Source organism: Perissodus microlepis, chromosome 13 (genome assembly GCF_051167445.1).
Source record: "Perissodus microlepis isolate ML-2025 ecotype Zambia chromosome 13, ASM5116744v1, whole genome shotgun sequence".
Classification (NCBI taxonomy): Eukaryota; Metazoa; Chordata; class Actinopteri; order Cichliformes; family Cichlidae; genus Perissodus; species Perissodus microlepis.
In genome coordinates, this window is record NC_140473.1 from 26,147,762 (window position 1) to 26,169,560 (window position 21,799).

Sequence of the window (21,799 nt, forward strand, 5' to 3'; positions counted from 1 at the left end):
CAGCACAGATGTCTTGGCTGCAGCTCAGGAGGTAGAGCAGCTCATCTACTAATTGGAAGGTTGGTGGTTTGACCCTTGGCTGCTCCATTCACCTATCGTACTATCCTCGGGCAAGATGCTTAACCCAAGTTGCTTCTCAAGCACCCAAGTGTGAATGTTTGATCTACCCTTAGGTGTAGAAAAAGAAGTGCTTCTCTGAATGGGCGAATGAAACATGTTGTGTAAAGCTCAAGCAGAGCAGAAATGTGCTGTATATAAACCAGTCCATTTAACATTTTATAGTTCATTTGGTGAAATATTTTCTTCTGTCCCAAAGTGTCGGTAAAAATCACCAGACAAACAAAACATATTTGAGTGGATTTTTATTCTTCTACACTTACAAAAATTCATGTAATAAAAAGTAGTTGCTGTACACCATGAAACACTATAGAAAACATCGTGTTCACCATAAAAAAAAAGCATTTTTTCTTTTTCTTTACATGTTTTTTTTTTTTTTTTTTAAAGAGTAAAGGCACATGTCGCTCCCTTGCAGACCTTATTTTTTCACACAAGAGAAATGTAGTTTCTTTCCCTTTTTTGTTTTTTTTTTAACTGGTCTGATACTCGTTTGTGTGTATATCTATATGGGTACAGTCATGGTACAATCACAAGCACCCTTGCACACACACACGCACACACACACAAAAGTGGACACACAAGCAGAAAGTTACATATTCACTCGAGGACTCATTCATGCATCAAACACTATTTTCTTTCATGTGCTGAAACTGAATCTAGTTTTCCTTTATACAGCAATTAAAAAAAGAGAGTGTCAAGTTTAAAATCCTTTAAATACAGTTATTTAGGCAAAAATAATAGCAACAATAAGAAAAAAATAAACAAGGTGAGGCCAGAGAAAGATCCCTATTAGGCACATTTTTTCTATATACATTTCAAAATAAAATCCCTTGTTGAAACATTAGACAGAAACAGAAGAAAAACACTTAAATGTTGTCTTTTAAACCACACTACATATTTTTGTTTCTTCACGTTCATGTGAATAACTTTTTTGTGTTGGGATCCCACCCTGAGAGGTTTCATTTTCACTGCTTCCAAGGTGACTCCTTCAGCAGGGGAGGTAAATGTCCTCCCACAACCACTGATAACCAACATATCAAATTAATTATGGCACTCGTATGGCTGTCATTGTCCCGTAGCGTGTTATTGTAATACTTGAAAAATGTTGGAAGTTGCAAAATCTGATGAATAAGTGTGGAGAAGCGGGTGAAGAGCTCAAGAAAATTCCTAAAAATGAAAGCATGCTGGGCATGATGGATTGGAAGAAACATGTTAGTCTAAACCAATATGTTCAAGTCTTGGTCCTGGCAGCACACAAAGAAAAAATAAATATGACATGGTCTGGAAAATATTACACCATGTCTGACTATATGGTCCATGTTTTGGAAGTGTTTAATGATTGATGTATTCTATTAATGGATTTTTTCATAAAAATGTATGTGCTACATTTTTATATCATTTTGGAACGAGCTAAACAAGTTGAAAATACTGCTGGCCAAAATTGCTTACGAATGTCCATCTGCCTCGAATAATGTGCCAGCTTTTCTCACCTAAGTACAGCCAGCACTTGTTGCTTTTAGGAAAGTAGATAATGGAGCACCTGTCTCTGCTACAGCCTGCTGGTTTTTAACAATGAAGTTTTTCTTTTTCACGGGAACACCTTTTAAATAACAGCCATGATTACAATAATGGTGAACATACACACACGCACACACACATAAAAAAAAATTACTGTTACTTTTAGAGCCACGAAATAGCTTGAAATAACAAGACAAAAAGTTTTTCTTTCACTGCACAATGAAGCAAAATTGAACCAAAGTTTACAAAGTTTGTTTCCATTCTTTGACTCAAACAAAGATGTCAGACAGAAAAATGAGCCATTGTTTGTTCACCGAGCGAGGACATGGATTATAAAACTAGCTAAGATTCTTAGATTCTAGAAATGTTTTTTTTTTTAGCAGTGGTGCTTGTTGTGCCAGAATTTTTAAGAGATCTTTGAAGGTTTTTTTACACTTACAAAAACAGTGGGTTGCTTTTGACCAAGATCATGAGTGCAATGCCTAAAAACAATGAGGAGAAATAAACTGAAGGTAAGAGTACTTAAGATTCCATTCCTGCCATTTTGAAGCCACAAAAGTGAGACTGTGTTTGTTTGTTTTTGTTTTTTTTAAATAAACTTAATATTTACTGGTGGGATCAGCCTTCTTTCATGAGGATGGCAAATTGTACAGGTCAAAAAAAACACATCTTTGCTCTGAGGTGTTTCTGTTCAGCTGGAAAACTAATCATTGCTCTGCATTGTTCTTTTTGTCTTTCTTTCTTCTTAACCCCCAACCTCATCCCATGCTGCTCCTTGCCTCGCTCCCCCTTCCTCTTCAAGCCCATTTCTCAGGCTGGACTTGCAGGAAGTGAGCACAATGTGTTGGCCCAGGAGAAAGATAACACAGACAGGAAGAGGCGGGCACAACCTCCCAGATGGACAGGAAGTTGAGTCCACTGTTTGGTCTCACTGATTAGACGACGGAGAAAAAGACAGCGCCGAGGAGATATGGTGAGGCAAACAAGGAGAGCAAAGCTGAGACTGAGGAGAAGGAACTGGCTAAGTGTATGTATATATATATATATATATTTAAACCCCAACAGGAAGGCGTTGAGAGGACTTCCAGCTATTGTCTCACTGTTTATCAAAAGGCATTCCAAGCAGGACTGAGTTTTAAGGGAACAAGTTCAATTCCAATTCCTGGGACTGAATAGCAGGTTAAATAAACTGAAATGAAATTACTTTTTTTTTAAAAAAGACAAAAGAAACACACTAGGCTGTGTGTGTGTTCAGTAGGGTGGTACTATCAGCAACAATTGGTACTAGATTCACAGATGTCACAATAATCACAGACAATGGTGACCTTCTACCTTCGTGGTGCTTTATGAATGAATGCAGAAACAATGGTTTATTTCCTGGGCATTCGTTCGTGCAATAATCTAAAAGATCTGTGATTATTGTTTAAACGCTACCGAGTGCGGCCTTGTGATTGGTTGTTCCTGATTACTTAAGAGACGGGGCAGGCCAAATATCCAGCATATCTGGAAAGGAAAAAAGGAGCTACTTTGGTTTTTGAGAAACTCTTGTGGGTATTTCTCATATTTATTGACATTTTATAGACAAAACTTCAATTTGACGCCAAGGAGCGCCGTATCCGTTGCTAAGTAGAATATCCTTACTATCTAATGCTAAAATTCAAGGTAGAAATAATCCTACACAACTATTAGGAGAAACTATTACCTAACTTTTAGTAGCTATATTAAGTAACCATCTAGACTATCAAAAAGTTTGGGGTATTTTTCATCTCAAGTTTTATGATCTGATAGCAGCCAAGAAGGTTTAGAGGTTAAAGTTATTCAAGCCACCTCAGAGTCATTGTGGCTGCCCAACTAGCTGCTTTTCCAGCTCTGTGCTTCCTGAGTTGTCTGAATTACTTTTGTTCCAGTAGGCCTCTGAGAATTAGGCTTTCATCTCAACAATAACTGTGATGATGGGTTCTGTCAAATAAACCCTGGGAACATGCTGTAATTCTGTCTGAGAAGCAGTAGCGTCATTTCCTTTCTGTCTGTCTGTCGATTGTCTTTTCTCTTTTCAGAGCAGAAGATAACTGAGAAAATGGGCAAAATGACTTACTCGGAAAATGACCTTATTCATATCAGAGGGTTGGTTTTAGGAACACAAAGCGGGAAAGGTTTTTTAAGGTTTTCACCTTAAAAAACAGCAAAAAAAAATCAGGGACTTCTGATGCTTCTTTTGAATTCTGTTGACTACTGTTCAGACACCTGATGTCATGTCTGGACCTCAGAAAAATCACGAACTCAATGGGCACGTCACAAAATAACCCATCGGACTTGACGCTCTGATGAACAAAGTAGACTTTACAGAGCTGAACTTTCCTCAGAGACGGTCTCTTCTAGTATTTCAGATGAAGAAAACATAACTGGCATCTTGCTGTGATCAAACACTTCAAACCCCTTTGAGCTTAAACTCGTGTGGCTGCTCAGAGTTTCCCAGTACAGTAAGCCCCTCAAGCAATCATATTTACAAATCAAATCATCAACTACAGATCAAAAATAAAATCACCTCGTTCTCCCCATGTTCATGTCCCTTTTGTCAAATTCATAAAAAAACCCCACACATCAAAGTTAGAAGAGATCACACGGCGTATACCAAAAGAGAGAGAAAAAAAGAACGAAGGGGAAAAAAAAGATCAGCAGTGAGTTGCTTTCACACGCAGCATTTTGCAGCCCCTGTTGGATTGAATTATTATGATTCCTTTAATTCTCTTTGTAGCAAAATGAACTAATTTTCAGAGTCTGCAATATTATATTAGCAATACATTTTAATGTTAAACAGGATATAAGGATTTAAATATATGAATTCAGTTAATCATACATTAACAGGCCAATATGATGGGGAAAGTTAATGCTTATTTTAGGGGATACAAAATGAATCGTTATAAACTTTTCATCTTCAATAGTCTGTGTCTTTTGCCAAAATCACCACAGGGGGGAAAAATCATATTTCAAAATGCTGCTGCAAAATTATTAAATGCAAAAGAAATTAAGTAATTGAGTAACATCACTGAAAGAGACTGGATTATCCATACCCATCCATACCCAACCCAACTGGCTTCACCTGCTTAGACCTTTTTCAGAATAAAAGGGTTACCGTGTAAAACTCACAACACTGCTGTAAAGGAAAATCCTCATGGTGTGGATCTCGTATTGTCACCAAATAATCAGTCCTCTTGCAAATGTATGAAGCCACTATTTCTATTATTTCTATCAAAGATGTCCTGGTGTTCTGTTCCTTTAAAATCTTTCCAATATTTCACTGGAAACAGGAAAAAAGAAGAGCCTCCTTGACTCAACTTCATGGAGCTTCCAGGATTTTGATGAAGCTTTTTCTTTTCTTTTGACTGGGAGTGAACAGACAGAGGCACAACACACTAATGGATTCACTGAATTACACATCATAACAGAAGTTAGTCATTATTACTGGATAAAAAGGAGCTCCCTGATTTTGTTTTGAGGAGCTGGAGAAGTCTCTCAAGAACGGTTATCTACTGTAGGTCTGTTTCTGTGTGAATGTGTATATTTCCTGCATGCTTCTGGTCAGTATGTGAGTGTATTGCTATGGCTCTTTCTGATTACTGTATCAAGCTGTATGTTTGTTATGTATGTGTATGATTTGTCATTATGTGGTGGTATGTCGTATCAGTACTGATGGTAGTAATCTGGGCCATCTACACCATAGAGCTCTGCCAGGGTCCTGAACCTCGGGCCCCAATCGTTGAGAAAGTCATAATCCAAGTTCGAACCAGTAGAGGAACTTCCCAGAGAGCTGAGACTTCCGGCTAAAGACTCGGGTCCCTCGTAGCCGTAGATGTGGAGAGTGTCATAAGGGAATCCATCTCGGTCGTGATCAGCTTCGTCTTTCTTTACCTCAATCATCGCTGCCATGTCGCCCTTACATGCGGTGGGCTGAGTGTGGTGGGGGGGTTTCTGGACCATGGCGTAGAGTGAGGGGTGGGGGCGGTGATCTTGGTGGCGAAGCAGGGAACCGTCATGGCAAGCGGAAGTGAGGATTGAGACATCATAACTAAAAGAAAAGAGGATAGAGTGAGTAAATTTGCTGATCACATTTCTTCATCACAGAGATTTTCTGGGTACGGACATTTAAATATGTCCACTGACATATTTATTACAGAATGCTTAATGCTACAGCTCAACTATCAAGTTATATTTTATCTTTTTGTCTTTTTAAATATATTTTAGAAAGTCACCAATAGTAATGTAGTGTCTTAGCTACTCTGCAACTTAGATATTCTTATATTAACTTGCGTTTGTGGCTTTTATCGGCAAACAGTGAGTTCTGGTACATTTAATATGGATAGTTTAACTGAATTATGTGGATCTCTAGTGATATTTAGAATTAGATTAGGTAAAACTAAGTCAGTAGATAAGATTAGATTAAAGTGCAGATAAGTGGAGATATAGGAGGTAGCACACTTTATTGTTTGTTGTCAAGGATTTTATAATAATAAAAGGATTATGCAAAGAAACCATAAAAAATCATAAGAAACGCTGAATATATCTGCTTCATTTATTTTAAAAATATGAATATCAGGATGTAAGCAATAGAAACACAAACAGTATAAGGTAAAGAGGAATGTTTAAATGTTTAAAAAGCTGTCTATGTTCCAGTAGACAGTTTCAATCCTACATTTAAATAATTAAAGCTCCCTTCAGTTTTTGTGAGCTGTTTTTTTTATGCATGGCAGCCACAAAAGAGAAATTAATGACATAAAAAAGAGCATTAATGGCCCCACTGGCATTGCTGAAAGTGTGAGTAAGAAGCAACATTTATTTTACATTTTTACTTAAAATGGATTTTCTGTCATTCTTTGACAAGACTTTATAAATTCTTGGGTTTTTGTTGTTTCATTCAGAGGTTAAAAATCTTTCCTTTGAGAGGTTTATAAAGAAAATAGAATCAAATGTAAGTCTGCAAAAAAGGGGGCTGCTGATAAACTCATTTCAGTTATATTCAAGTTGTCAGTTTAAAAGTGTATAGCGGTGCTTCTTTTCATCTGCATACCCATTAGTGTCCATCTCTCCTCCTCCCTCCTCATCGTATGTGACCAGCTGCTCATGAATCTCTCCGCTGTTTTTCATATTGGCCAGAGAATCCTTCTGGTAGCGTTTCCTCATCACGAACAGGATCACTATGACTTAAAAGCAGAAAAGAAACGTGTGTTTAGAATCTACTTGGCTGACATCCAGCACAGCGAATCAAAACTGCTGTTGGTAGAAAATGAAGACATCAACAGTAAAACAAAAAGACAGACTGCATTTACTCATTTATCCTTTCAGACCAATGGCTCTATGACTGTGAAATCATGATAGAGACTCGCAACCAAAGCAGAATAAGAATGGGGCCAGGAAACAAGTGAGAAAAGTAGAGCACTGACAAGGGAATGAGACTAGAGAACAGTGCAGTGACGAAGGAGAGAAAATGAGGAATAGATGGTTTAAGGTATCTGAGACGTTCGCCCCAAGCGTGAAAACCTTAAGTGAATCTACTCAGCCAGAGACATGCACAGAGTAACTGCACAAAGAAAGACAAGAAAGGGGAGCATAAAAGACAGGAAGGGAATTTCAGTAAACACAATGAGGGAAGTGGAAATGAGTGTGAGAAAACAACGTGCAGGGGTGTTGAGAAGGAAAGGAAAGAGAAGCAGATGACGATGAAATAAACAATCGTGAAAGAGAGAAACGGGGGGAGGGGGTGTAACAATGGGAGTCTTAAATCACCGAATCAATAAAGAAAAACATTTGTTTCAGTTCAAGAAACAAAGACAATTATCAGACTTGAGACTTTTAATTATGTCTGTCTCAAAAACAATCGAGGTAGCATGCTGTGCACAGGGCAAAATATTCTAGCAGAACAAGGCCTAACTCTAAACCTAATTAAACGTGCAAGATTATAGATTATATGAAAGTATAATCTGACTCGAACTGTGACATTAGTAACTTTAAAAATTCCACTGGAACATCAATCAATCTGTATTCCTGTAATAAGCAGCTATGAACAAGTATGCTGTTATTTATAAATGTCTTTTATTTCCACACAGGAACCCAGCTGTGAGGGAGGTGGGTTGCAAAGTGGCTTAAACATGTAGAGCAACTGTGGGCAGGCTGAAGCAGCTATGCACTTGATTAGATATCGACCAATTAGATGTGTAGAAGGATAACAGCTGAGCTCGACTTCATAGTCTGCATGAAATAGCTCTTTGCTATTGTGTGTAAAACAATCTCAGAGAGAATGATGGGCAGCCCCTTACGATAATCCCCTTATGATTTTATCTACAGGCTGTTACACTAGAGCCGGTCTGATCATTCATAAACTGAAGCTATAACTGTAATTGTTTCCAGAACAACCAGGCTTACTCTAAAATTAAACGAATTGACTTGTACACAACATTATGATGACATTAAAGTAGGTTCAAAAGGCCAAACTTGATAAAAAGTAGGGTAAAAAAAGCTCAGTAAAGTTTTTGATTACACGCTGCATGTCAGTGGGCACAGAGTACAGAGGACAAGGAAGCAAGAGAAAAAAGAAGAAAACAAAAAAGGGGGGGAGGGCACTGATTGAGGGGAGGAGGAAGTGGAAGAAACTGGCGACTTAGGGGTGAGGAAATCAGGAGAGAAAGAGAGCGACAAGGAGAGAAGGAAGGATACATTTGACATTAGATTAGGCCCCAAGCCTCGGTCCCGATATGAACCTCTTTCTCTCTCAGCGGACGGGCAGCATTAGCCATGCCTTTTAGCTGAGGGTGAGTGGGACTAATTTAAGTTTGCATGGGAAACCAACAGATTAATCTTTTACAACACATGCTCTGCAGTTTAATAAGCTCTGGAGATATCAGACTTAGAGGGACAAGAAAAGAGAGGGGGAAAAAAAGAAGCCCTTTCTTTAGAGAAGGACTGAGAAAAAATGTCTTTTCGTGTGTCAAACCCGGCTTCATGTGAGAAAATGTGCCTGTGAATGGGGAGCACGCTAAATTGCTTTGGGCCCTGACAGATAATGACAAGTGCATTAAATAGTTAATCTAGCCTGTGTTGGGGCTGTTTGATAAAGAGAAGGAGAGATAGAAGGGGGAAGTTAGGGAGACAGAGAGACCCACAGGGAAAGAAACAGAGGAAGGGGGAGATGAAGGGAAAAAATGAAGGGGAAAAGGCCCGATAGTGAAGGAGTGTATTAATAGTTAATAGGTTGAGTGTTTGGTGGTGCTTGATAAGCAGACGGCACCTAAAGAACTGATAAACTCCCCTCATTACCACTCCTATTCTTCTGCTGCTTTTCCCACAATTCTCCTCTTCCATGTCTCTCTTCTTTAACCTCTTTCTGTCTCTCTGTCACTCAGCCGGTCTCATTCCACCTCAATTCACTGTCTTACATCTGTCCGCCTGTTTCACCACTCTCCACATCCAGGATCTAAGTCTTGATATACACTTTTTTCCACGTGTCACTTTGCCTCCATCCCTCCTTATCTTAAAGTTCCTCTTCTTTTTTCCTTCCTTCTTCAGTACATCTCATTCCACATCCCTCTTGTTTGGCCAAGTATCTCCAGTGTGCCTCTCATCCAACATGACAACTGTCTCTTTTTCCCAGATAAATACAAAAAAGGCAGGGGGCGAAGGTATCAAAGAGAATATTGAGCGCACAACTACAGGCATTATTTTCACATCCGCCGCTGCATTATTCATAAAACCAACAACACCAGAAGGGGAAAATGTTCCCCGCAAAACACAAATCTTATTTATCACAAAGCAAGGGCAAGTGAATCTGTGCACGTGTCCCGATCACTCAGCACTGGCTTTTTGCATCTATCACTGATGCTGTCTTCATGAATTTCTCTCAGAGAATAACAATATATACAGAAGTTCTCTGCTTACCGGTAAAAAGTTAAAGAAGAACGAAGAAAAGTACTATTTTTACATTACTGTCTGTCTAAACATTTAGGCATCTATCTTTGATTCAATCTTCAAATATTTCACAAAAGCTTGTTTATTATTTGTTGTGTGTAAACGCAAACAAACCCAAAACAAGGCGAGTGAAAATGTTGTTTTTTTCCCTGTTGTTTAGAATTTTTTTCAAGTCCTATTGTTCATTTTTAAAACTTTTCCTACTTCCAACAACAACATTTTTTTATCCAATCTCTATTCCAGGCATAAACATGGCTGTCTACACAGTGGGTTAAAATGTGACATGTTTCATTGCCCTTTCTGTTTGAAAGTTGTATCTCCTTTTTCACTTCCAGATCCCCTTGGATGTGCTTTGCTTCATCCATACCCATATTATGGGTTTTTTTTCAGCTGCTCTCTTATTAGTTTATTTGGCACATTTTTTATGCCCCTCTCATTTTTCCAAGCATGTGACCCCTTTGAGCATTTTTTGTGTTTCCTCCTGGTCTCAAACCAGAGATCTTTCACACATAAGGTGAAAATGTTAACCACTACACCACAAGACTCCAGATGACACCCTGGAGTACACTTCAGTGAGCCTCTGAGGGTGAGAAAACACATCTGACCACTGGAGAACAGTGGAAAAATAGATTTTTCCACTGGAGAACAGTGGAAAAATAGATTTTTAGGTAAGATTAATTTCTAGCTTTGAAATCAGACAAAATGCTTTTGCATTTCACGAGCCAGACCGAGTGCAGAAATTAAACGATTCTGCAAAATGAAAATGGTTTTGTTTCTAAATGTTTATTGGCTTTGTTATTCCAAGCAAAACAGGAAAACATATTTTTTGGAAAATAGTCAAATGTTGGAAAAAGCCAAAAATAATTACTATTGTAAGACAGAAGATGACATTAAGCAGGTCCTTTGATATTAAAGGTGAAAAGCTATAGTCTTAAGAAAAAACTTGTCATTTGGATATATGGATTTTCCTGTTGCATTATAATCCCATCATTATGTGCACTGATATTGCACATGCCATTATGTGTAACTTGGACAGATTCTACAATACGAATGCAAAAAAATGCAATAAATATTTCAATGGATTTCCCATACTTTCAGCATAAATACAAATATTCTGGGAATGATGTGTTTTCACCTTTCTATATATTCTAACACAGACAAGCATAAATAAACTTTAAGATATAGAGATAGTTACTCAAGCAAATTCACATGCAACTAAATCAGGATCTATTACCTAATATTATAACAACTTAAAACTTCATTTTCATATCATATTCATGATGGACAGTCTAAAAAAGGATGCTGAAAAACCAGATATATCATTATGCTTTCTTCCTGTCAAAACCTGACACCTACAATACCCAGAATGCAACTCAACCACTGATAGATCTGTCAGATATCTGTTCAGGTTTCTTTTGGCCTGAAGCAAAGATGAGCAGAGTACAGACAGAGTTTATTAACTCCATTACTACACAACTTCTAGTCATCTGTGACATCATTGAGGTTCAGATTTTATGCAGCTAAAAATAATTTTCTTATAAACATTAATACTCTTAAAAAAGCCTGTACACAGACTATAGCATTAAAAATCTCAAGGTTAACCCTTTAAGATGGTTCTAAAAGTCAAAACAATGAAAGAAGGTAGAAAAAACAAGTAATATAACAAAAAAGTAAAAAGAAACTTACCAAGAATTGTCAGTATGCAGAGCAAAATGGCTGTCAGGGCATGAACACTGACTCCCACTCTCCGAGCCTCAGGTTTGCAATAAGTACGATTCCGGTTGGGATCACACTGGCATATCTACAACATATTACCAATCAGTCGGTCAGTACCTTGCCTGAATGTCCATTTACTGAAAATTCATTGAAGCTACATATTTACTGCATTAAACTGGGTTTACAGAGACAAGACATTTCATCTTTGCAATTATTTAAAATTATCAGTGCTAAAATAATCTCAAGCAGCTTTCAATATCACACACACAAAAAATGCATACCCCAACTGATACTGTGGAGACGCTGCTCTTGGAGGGATGTCCTCCGTCACTGACCCTTATATCCACCTTGTAATCCTTGGGGTCATCCAGGCTGAACGGGCCCTGTTTCACAATGAGAGCTGCTGTGCCATCTATACAAAGAGATACAAGAAAATACACATAGTAAGTTAAGTACAAAATATCACACCACCTTTGCTTCACAAATTTCCCTTAATTTGCCTCACTCATCACCTCGTTTCACTAAAGCAGAACTAATGCTCACCTGCTCAGTCTACAAAGTCTATTTATGTGAGTCATGCTGAACAGATAAGACTAGATTTGAGATAAGACAGCGAGGAGAGAGTAACTAAATAAAGGCAGAGAGATCATTTGTGGTTACGGCTTTGATGCATTTCAGATTGGAGTCAATTAGGATCATAAATAATCACAGAACATAAAAAATCTGCAAAAGCAAATCCTACAAGGAGCCAAGGTGGTTTTTAAATGAAGTGGCAGAACAAATGTATTAACATAGATCACTCTCCTTTGCAGAAGAATGTTGTTGTCATTGGAAATATCTCTTCATTACTACTCTGTATGTAATTTGGTCTATCAGTGACCAGACAAAGTCTGATACAGAAAACTTTGGTCATCTCATTGCCGTCGTTTACATTTTGTGGCCTCTCCATCGATTCTTTTCTGCTTTTCTTGCCCCTCACCCCCCATTTCCTGGCACATGGGAACCCCCAGTGTTAAGACAGAGGTTTGCCTTCTCACTCCCATTCAGCAAGAGTAATTGCCATATTGACTTGTTGTAATAATGTATGATCTTCAGTTACAATAAAAAAAGGCACCTTGAGATTACTGTTATTGTGACGTTATTAAAAAAGCTATTAAAAAGAACTGAACTGAATTGCAGTTTTAGTTAAAAGAAACTTGTTGAGCAGATTACATCGATGTCCTTTTCATAGACCTGAGCAACAATACAGTCATTAGTCAAACTCCTGGCAGGCAGAAATTTCCTGCCAAACGCTTTCCTCCACAATATCCCACCACTAGAGGAATTTCAGAGAACACAATGGCAGGAAGGACCCTTCTGAATACTCTCAAATAAAGAAACACATTCAGTAGCTTTGGTTTAAGGTCAAGTTCAAACAAAAACAACTTTGCAATTTTTGACATTTGGACTTGAAGTTCAAATCCAGAGTGTTTAACAGAAGCCCTGATTTTTCACCAGCATGAATAACTTCCTGCGAAAATCAGGTCACACTGTCTTGTGTGATTTATATAGGGGAATACTGAGAATGTTTACTGAAACAAAATAAAATTCTTTACCGGGTCCATGGCTCCTCATTATGTGCCAAACACGGGCTGATTCAATGTAAGATTTTGCACCGTGTACACTGGACTAAAGCCAGACTAGCTCAAATATACCCCAACCTTAGCCCTGATTGCGACCGTTGTCATCAAACACCTGCCTCTCTAATACATATGTTTTGGTCATGTCCATCCCTCAAACAATACTGGATTAATATTTTTCTGATTTTATCAAAGATCATCCAGCTAACCCTCCAACCTGTGCCCTTAACTGCTTTGTTTGGGGTTCTTCCTGATACAGTTGTCTTGCCGACGCCCCAAGCGGATCTGGTAGCATTTCTCACCTTATTGGCAAGACGCAGAATATTGTTATGCTGGAAGTCCCCTTCTCCCCCATCCTGGGAAATCTGGATCAGAGATGCTTTGCATTTTAGCAAACTCGAAAAGATTAAATTCACCCTGCGTGGGTCTATGGCCAAATTTTTTAAGACCTGGCAACCCTTTTTTGACCATGTTCAGACTTTGCGGTCTCGCAACGCTCCCAATTAGCCAGCTCAGACTTTATTCTATTTTATTTTATCTTATGTTTAAGTAAGATGTTTAAGTTTAAGTATATGGACTCTATTGTGCCTGCGCCTTATGATGGCATTTACTTACCTACTTTATACATATTTCTTTTCTCTTACAGATTTGACTTATCTCTACAACTAAGCTGACCACTCATTATGTCTGTGTTTTGTTTTTTTTTGTTTGTTTTTTTTTCTTGGTTTGTGTGTTTTGTTTTTTCCGTGTCTGTGTGGGGGTGTGGGCTCTGAAACTCTCCACATCTCTCTTGTACACTCAGGAACTGTTATCTTGTACTCCAGGGTTTACTATTCGTATTATTAGATTGGACCCTTTCTTTTTTCTTTTTGTACACCCACTGGTACTCCTATAATTATGAGGTGGGAGTGTATGTTTCATATTGTTTTATGTTCTTCAAAAAGAAAACGACATATTGTTCAATTTGTCTTTTGTAAAAATGGATGCAGAAACTTTAATTAAAAAAAAAAGGGAAAAAAAAGAATGTTTACTGAAAAGATCTGTTCAAGTATTTGTTCCATTGTGTGTTGAACACACAATCATTTCTACCTTGGAAATGAAAATATATTAAATACCTGCACCACAATTTAATTATTTATTTATTGTTTTTAAACTCTTCGTGAAGGATATGTGACATTGTTGCTCTTTGAATTTGCAGTTGAAAGAATGCTCATGAACACAAATGAGTGTATAAACTCTAAAACTGTGCTGCAGGTATTTCAAGTGTCCGTGTATATGGGAAAAGCAGCAATAATGAATACAGGAGAAGATTCAGTTCTGTAACAATTCCTCAATGCCTTATAAGAAATAAACAGTGATGACACTCTGGTGGTATCCAACCACATGTGGTGTCCTTTTTGCATTGATCTTTAACCTATGCAGAGGTTGCAGAGACACACTTGTGTGTATTATTCCAAAAGGCCAAGAGCACATAACATGCAGGACAGTGGAGCTCATTTCAAAGAGAAAAAAGTACATGATAACAAAACAAAAAACCAAACATCAAAAAAAAAAAAAAAAAAAAAATGCTTGAGAAGCACTGCAATTTCTATTGTTTTTAACCATTTATCTTCACTACAAATACATTCTTTATCTTCTGAATTCTGATTTCTCTGCACGATGAACTAAACTAAATGATGGGACAAAAGCATGAACATGAATGAGACTAGTCTATATACACAGAGTCTTCCACATAATTTTGACTCTATTCCCAGTCACAGGACATAGGGATGAACAAGGCTCTGCATATAAGGTGCTTAACTAAGTTTATTATCTCAATAACCAAGATAAACCAGATAATGCCTGTATGACAACATCTGCAAAGGTATGTGTGGAAGGATATGGTTGTAAATGAAGCCTTAACTAACCGAATAAAAGATGAAACAGCTTCTGTCCACCCTTCATCTCATCCCTCCTCTCCGTCTCGTCTCCTGCTCCATTTTTGTTTGATTTAATCTCTTTCCTCTCTCTCTGGATATTTCTCACTATCCCCTCTTTCTCTTTCTTTTTCTATTTACATATTTTTCTTCCGGCGTCCTATTCATCTTTTCTTATTTTTTTCCTTGTTTTCCTACCTCTCCTTCCCTTTTGTCTGTCCGGCATTAATGGGCTAAGCTTCATGTAGTCGTGTGGTCTGAACATGGAGTCCTGTCACTTCACTGTGCAGCTACATTGACTGTTGGAGTGTGAGATTCTTTGTGAATCCCATAATGAAGGTTGTTTTTTGCAAGTTTTAAAGAGCTGGTAGTCGATGAATATTTCAAAAGCCTTCACTTTGCAGCTCTTGTTGTGTGTGTGTGTATGTGTGTTTGTGTCTCTAGGCCATGTTTTAGTTTGTGTGTTAAGTGGTGTGAGGTGTTGTCAGATGGGTTTTGGGGAGCACAGTCTTGAGCCACAGAGGAAAACATCGGTTTGCACTGACAACCAGCACTTTATCAAACAGCTACCTTCTTCTCTCTTCTCTCCTTTTCTCTTTCCCACCTTTCTTGCATCCCTGTTTCCTCTTCACCTTTTTAACCACTGCTCTTAAAATGTGGTGTTTCTAATGTTCTTTCATGTCCTCATCTTCTCTTACTACTTTGTTCTGCAAGTGTCCTTATTTCGTTTTTCATCCCATGCTCTTCTTTCTTCTCCTCCCCTCTCAAGGCACTGCTTTTCCTCCCTCTTCATTAGTTTTAGTCCTCTTTTATCTCAGGTTCTCATCTACTGTTATTCTCCTTCTTCATCCTGGCGTTGTTCCCGCTAGTGCAGGGTCCGCTCTTCGGCAAAGGTTTCTCCATTTGGTTCTGTCCAAGGCGTCCTCAGGTGATGCATTGACGGACTTAATGTCTTCCTTGATTTTGTCGGTCCACCGTTTCTTCAGTCTGCCTCGAGACTGTTATTCTCCATTTAGTTGTTTTGGATTTTCTATTTTTTCTTTCCTTCTTTAATCTTTGCCTTACGTAAAGCATCCATTTCAGTTTTATCTTCATTTTCTTTTTTTCTTTTACTGCTTGTAAGTCTCTTTTGGTTCAGCTCCTCCCTCTCTCCTCTTAGTTCTGAACTTCTTGCCTTTTTTAAAATCTTTTCTTGCACCTAAGCCTAATTTTTCCTTGCTTTTGCACTACTCTGTCTTTCTTTCCTCCTTCAGTTCAACAAGTCAACCCCTCTGGGCACGTGCACGAGTGGAATTTGTTGAGTAAAATTCACATCATTTTTCTGTTTATCTTCTTTTCAATATGGTTCAGGTTTCAGATTAGATAGATTAAATACTAACACCTCACCTAAATCTTTCATCTGATTACCTTAGGCTTTCATCTACTTATATTTTTTTTTATTTCTGACTGCAACAGTTGGTATGAATTTCCCTCTGGCTGTCATGGATAACAACTGAATATGATGATAAAAATCATGAATGCACTTTTACTTCTGCTGTTATGTATCCTATATTGAATGACCTCTCCCCTAAAGCTGATGCCAACAAATTTCTCTCAGGATCATACCTCTTCATATGTCACATCAGTTAATTCAAGCTAAACCTTTTTCATTTGTAAATATACACCTACATATTTTTCCCCAAATGACATCAGTACTATTCACTCTTTGAGCTCTTTGTATATGGAATAATCAAAATGAGATCTCTGCATGCTGGTGCCAACTAGCTGGTTCATTTTAGTGTCTACAGACATACTACATCCTGAAAAAGACCACTTGCATCATTTAATGAATAAGAATCAAACAGTAGCCATCATGCCTTTGAATCCTTTGACTACTTTGAAGACATTAGTTACAGAGGTTTTAGTATTGTGTGTGTTAATAATAATAAGTTTTCTCTGATTAAAATTCTTGGTTCATCCCCAATATATTCCAATGTGTTAATTACTCCTCATTTAATGAGAAAAACTAAAGCATGATATAGATATACTAAATTAAATGAGCAAATTAGCATGTCAGCACAATCCACCCCAAAATACTAACAATACTGGTTAGTTTTACATGTGATCTTTAGCAGTTTCACTGTTTTTTAAGCACAGGCGCAGACAGTTCATCTTCATGTGCAAAACATAAGACGTGCTTTTTTTTCTAAATTAAATGTAATCACAATTAGCATCACAATTAGCACTAAACCTGTAAATCAGTTAGCGTGTCTAATTTAGATATTCTTATCTTTATATTTTGCACGTTGAGAAAGGAACTCCCACTGAGAAATTTTGTCACTGTGCTCTTTGTAAATACCCAAATTTTTTTATGCCAAAACCCAGTTTGCAGTGCTACAAGTTATTAGTAAACCAGGCCCTTAAAATATATATCACCAGTCTGTCACAGGGGGATCGCAGAAGCAAACAACTCACACGCACAGCCTATTTAAATTAACCACTTGCTAATATGAATGTGTTTTGCCATACCTGGTGAGAACCCAAGTAGGCACAAGGAGATCATGCAAACTCCACACAAAAAAGACCCTAGCCAGTCACTGAACTTGAGCCCAGGACCTCTTTCTACAGTTTCCATAGTTAGTAATTGTCCTCTTGATGTAGTTTCTCTTTTTTCCGTCCTTGAATGTATTATAGACCTCTCAACAGCACCACTTTGTGTTACTATGGTCTTTGAACATCATCAGCTGTGACAAGGTTACAACACAGAGGGAGTTATCTTCAAGCCCATCGAACCAATAGCTCTCGTTATTTCCAGTCTTTGTTGTGCATTTTAGATAGTACTTATGGTCCCAGACAGGCTCTCAAAATCTCCCGTCTGGCTTAAAGAACCGAAGGATGTTTTTGGAAGTTAAAATAATTTTACATTTCAAAAACAGAGCATTGGGCTTCACATAGAGTTCCAGTTGTTGCATAGCAACAAGTTCCAAGGCTAGTGCTTGCTCAGAGCACCATTTAAAGCAACAAGCAAGAAAAGAAAAGTAAATAAATGTTCAGTACACAGAAGGACTTACTGCCATAGTTTCTGATGGAGAAGTTGGAATTCTCACTCGCCAGACTGAAAGTGAAGGCAACTGGCTGATCATCTTTATCTGTGGCAGTCAAGGTTCCAATTATCTGAGGAAAGACCAAAAAATGACTCTAAAATTAATCTTTCTGCACATTGACTGCACATTTCTGCAGTCAATGTGTGCAGCCCATATATGTAAATTATATATGCACTGATTTATGCAGACATGTATGGCATGCATGTGAATCATTGAGTCATCTACTGCCATGTACATGGCACGTGACAAAAACACTATTTTAGGTTGGGATCCAAATTTCAGATTATGTATATTAAAGTCACAATTAGAAAAAAAATCAAATAAGAACTTAACTGTAAATAATGGAGAAACCTATTATAGCTTCCCAGGCTCCATTATTGAGGAGACAGACAGTTAAATATGCGTTTAGGCTTTTATGTAAAACACATTCATTACCCCAGCTCATCACATGCTTGGCTTCACGTGAGTTTTAATTCAGAAGACACATCAACAACAATTCAGCATGATCTGTTGGCGTTTAGTTTCCATTAAGATGCATCCTCTAATAATAAGAAACAAGCTTCTCCTCATGTTTTCTCCTAACCTGACACAGCAGATGGCTGCCCTTCCCCGAACCTGGGTCAGCAGAAGATTTCTTCCTGTTAAAAGGGAGTTTTTCCTTCCCACCATCACAAAGTGCTTGCTCATAGCAGATAATTTGATTGTTGTGGGATTTTCCTGAATATTTAGAGTCTTTACCTTACAGTATAAAGCCACTTGAGGCTAATGTTTTTGTGTGATTTGGTACTATATAAATTAAAAAATATAATTAAAATCTATAAATAGTATAGGTATAAAAACTATCACCTCTTACCGTATTAGACTCGTCGTTCTCACATATATAGATGTCGTCAGCTCTGAGTTCAGGTTCATTGTCATTCACATCCTGAACATTAATATTAACTTTTACAACTGACTCTAAACCTACAGAGGAAAGAAAACATCAGATTAATGACACGTCTAACAATGAAAATAGTCCAAATAAATGCGCAAAAGCTGCAAACAGAGATTCAAGAGGGCATTCAGTGATAGTATAATTTAGTCTCATTCAGTATTTGCGGAGGAGATGCAAATGTGGAAACAACTGCACTTTTTGTTTCTGCAACACTTAAAATACTGAAGCCACATAGAAATGAAATACAAAAGTTCTTAAACTAAGGATTTAGTTGTCATTTACCTTGATGTGCCAATGTAACAGTGATTAACTATGCTGGAGATTAGGTGTGTATATCTCTGTCACTGAAGGACTAGATTAAAGGTCAAGTAACTGAAAGCATTTCTATTTGTTGGACAGCTATTTTCGTCACATTAAAGCATCTTTTACATTTATTTTATATCACTGATGTTCTTTTTGAATATTCATCTTTTGATAAATATGTGAGTCTCTTTTTTGTCTCTTGTACTAAGATTTTGAATCTATCTTTAGTACAGAACATGTACTGTATATCGAGGACCTTGTCAAGCTCAGGGGACCATTGTCTTCCTTAAACGCTGTGACAAGCCACTAAAATAGATCTCTGGATTTCATTCATTGCTGATCTAAAAATATAGAGTTTGGTTTGGAAGCTGGAAGTGAACAAAGAGGCAGTCTAATGTGATTTTCCTGCTTACTCTCTCCTTCTCATGTGGGTCGACCAGGTGTTATGGTGATGTGTTAAGTCTGTAAAAATCCCTGTTAATGTGTTACACTCCCATCCTTCAATAAATCTACAAGAGATGTTCAGCCAAGAGAACAAACTGTCTTCTTTGGCCTTTGTACTTTAACTCCCTCCCTGTATGCACATTGCTGTTGTTGTAAAACACGTGGTTTCAATTTTTCATGTGAGGATGTATTGTTTACAGGAAAGGGATTAATAAACCCCGTACAGCTCTTATGAGAGTGTGTGACATACCACTTGGCTCCTCTTGCGCCTTAACTTGAAACATGTGTGTGGGCTTATCCTCTCTGTCCAGATTTCTCAGAGTGTACAGTTGACCTGTGAGTCGGTTGATACCGATAGGACAGTCCGGCTGCATGATGGAGAACCTAAACAGAGAGACCAAGATCACTCTAACAAACACTTTACAGGATTAGTAACACTATTACTTATTTTGGGGAATGCGTGCAACATACTGTATGGTCTTGTTGGCTCTGTCAGGATCTCTGGCTTTGATGAATCCTATGTTGTTCACATGCATTTCTTCCTTCACGTTAAAGCTGTACATGTCCTCAGAGAAGATCGGTGGCTCATCTACATCTAACACGTTGATGTTGACCTGGCAATTTTAAATGCTTTACAGTTTAGACCAACATTGGAAATTTAATTGTACTAGGAATATGAAACTATGAAATGTTTTGTTTAATTTTTTTTCTATAATCATTTACACAGCATCACACTGTGTCCTGCTAATCCGAATCTGTGAAAAGTATTTCTTAACAGTGAAGCATTAAATACATTCCTCAGCATTGATTCTCTTTTTTTAGAGAATGAAAATCAAGTCGGCAACTGGCTTTGAAGATGGCTAAAGTGATCAATAAAATAAAGTAAATAATCAATTTGAACTGCAAATCACAAACATTCACTTGCTGACTCATGAAAGTTACAGTTGCCCTGTTTGATATTTACCTGTGCACTGGTGATTGCAGCGTTTGTGTTGTCCGCGGGAGTTCGGACGTTTTCTTTCATCCGGACAGTGAAAGAATAGCTGTTTGTCTTCTCAAAGTCCAGAGCCTAGGGAGCAAAGATAGTGTGAGTGAGTAAGCAACATGTCAGTGCTAATTAGATTAGAATTGATAGCTGTGACTCTAAGCTTCAGTGCAGAGTCAATACTATCTTTATTACATAAATATACAAAACAGTGTTCGTAGTGGAAGGTTGCACTCTTTTAAACATTAAATATTTGAGATTTTTGTTGTCGTTAATTTCCATTTTTTTAAGGCATCTGAAATTATGCTGTTTGCTTAAAGCTTTCACTAACACAGAACTCAACTGTATGCTGTGTGAATCTGATGCATTTGGGTTCTGTTACAATTTCTTTCAGTCTTCCACAAAATTAATAGTAGTCCTTCGACAATATGTTACTCTTTAAGCCTGTCAACTTTAAATCTTTTGACCTCATTTTCCTTGTAGGTCTTTGCTTGTAACTGGGGACACACTGCATTAGCACCTTAGTGGGTTTTTTTTCTTCATAAATGTGTCTTGTACACCTGCATCAGTCCACCAAGGACAACTCACGATTTCAGGTGCAAAAAGGCTGTAAATGTCACAAATCAGTCTATGCAACCTGTGTAGCTCACTTTCCTCAATTTTTAAAAGGTTCTATATTTTTGGGTGGGGGCAAAAACAACTTTTAGTTGCAAAGTTTTATGGAAACATTTTTACATTGGCAAATATAAGAAAGCTTACTGTCGTATTCACATTGGCACTATAATTTATTTCCTATGTATTAGAAATACACAGATATTCTTATTTATTCTGGTAGACTCTTTTATCAGTGAATGGGACACTAAAGGTAGAGAGGAATATTCTGCTAACTGGATTATTCATGGTTACAAGGATAGTCAGTCCCAAGGTATCAAAGGCATTTGTAAACAGCTTAACAAGAATAAGACCTTAACCACAGTGTGGCCAACAGCTGGCTTATTCTGTATGTGTAAACACAGCCGTTGAGAAAGATGAGAAGGGCTCGAGAGCTGAGGGGAAGATTGAGGTACGATTTGATTCCAGGCCAGCAAGGGTGCAAGCTATTACAGAGCTCATTTCATTAGAATACATTTCCAGCTCTCTGATGTCCTAAATACTTTATCTGAAGAGCACAACCCAGTGAAGTCAACCTGCTAGAAATCCCGCAAGCA

At 37.7% G+C, this 21,799-nt stretch overlaps 1 protein-coding gene across 1 annotated transcript in view; it reads right to left on the reverse strand.

Moving 5' to 3' along the window:
* Positions 1 to 349: 349 nt before the first annotated feature.
* Positions 350 to 21,799, reverse strand: part of cdh5 (cadherin 5) — a 38,357-nt gene continuing 16,907 nt past the window's right edge. The window contains exons 7-15 of the mRNA XM_084948330.1: positions 20,571 to 20,675; positions 20,078 to 20,220; positions 19,857 to 19,990; positions 18,779 to 18,888; positions 17,893 to 17,995; positions 11,589 to 11,719; positions 11,278 to 11,392; positions 6,701 to 6,833; positions 350 to 5,701 (exon numbers count right to left, since the gene is read on the reverse strand). Of these exons, the coding sequence (XP_084804456.1) occupies positions 5,317 to 5,701; positions 6,701 to 6,833; positions 11,278 to 11,392; positions 11,589 to 11,719; positions 17,893 to 17,995; positions 18,779 to 18,888; positions 19,857 to 19,990; positions 20,078 to 20,220; positions 20,571 to 20,675 (1,359 nt within the window). The 3' untranslated portion in view covers positions 350 to 5,316. The remainder of the gene's footprint in view (positions 5,702 to 6,700; positions 6,834 to 11,277; positions 11,393 to 11,588; positions 11,720 to 17,892; positions 17,996 to 18,778; positions 18,889 to 19,856; positions 19,991 to 20,077; positions 20,221 to 20,570; positions 20,676 to 21,799) is intronic.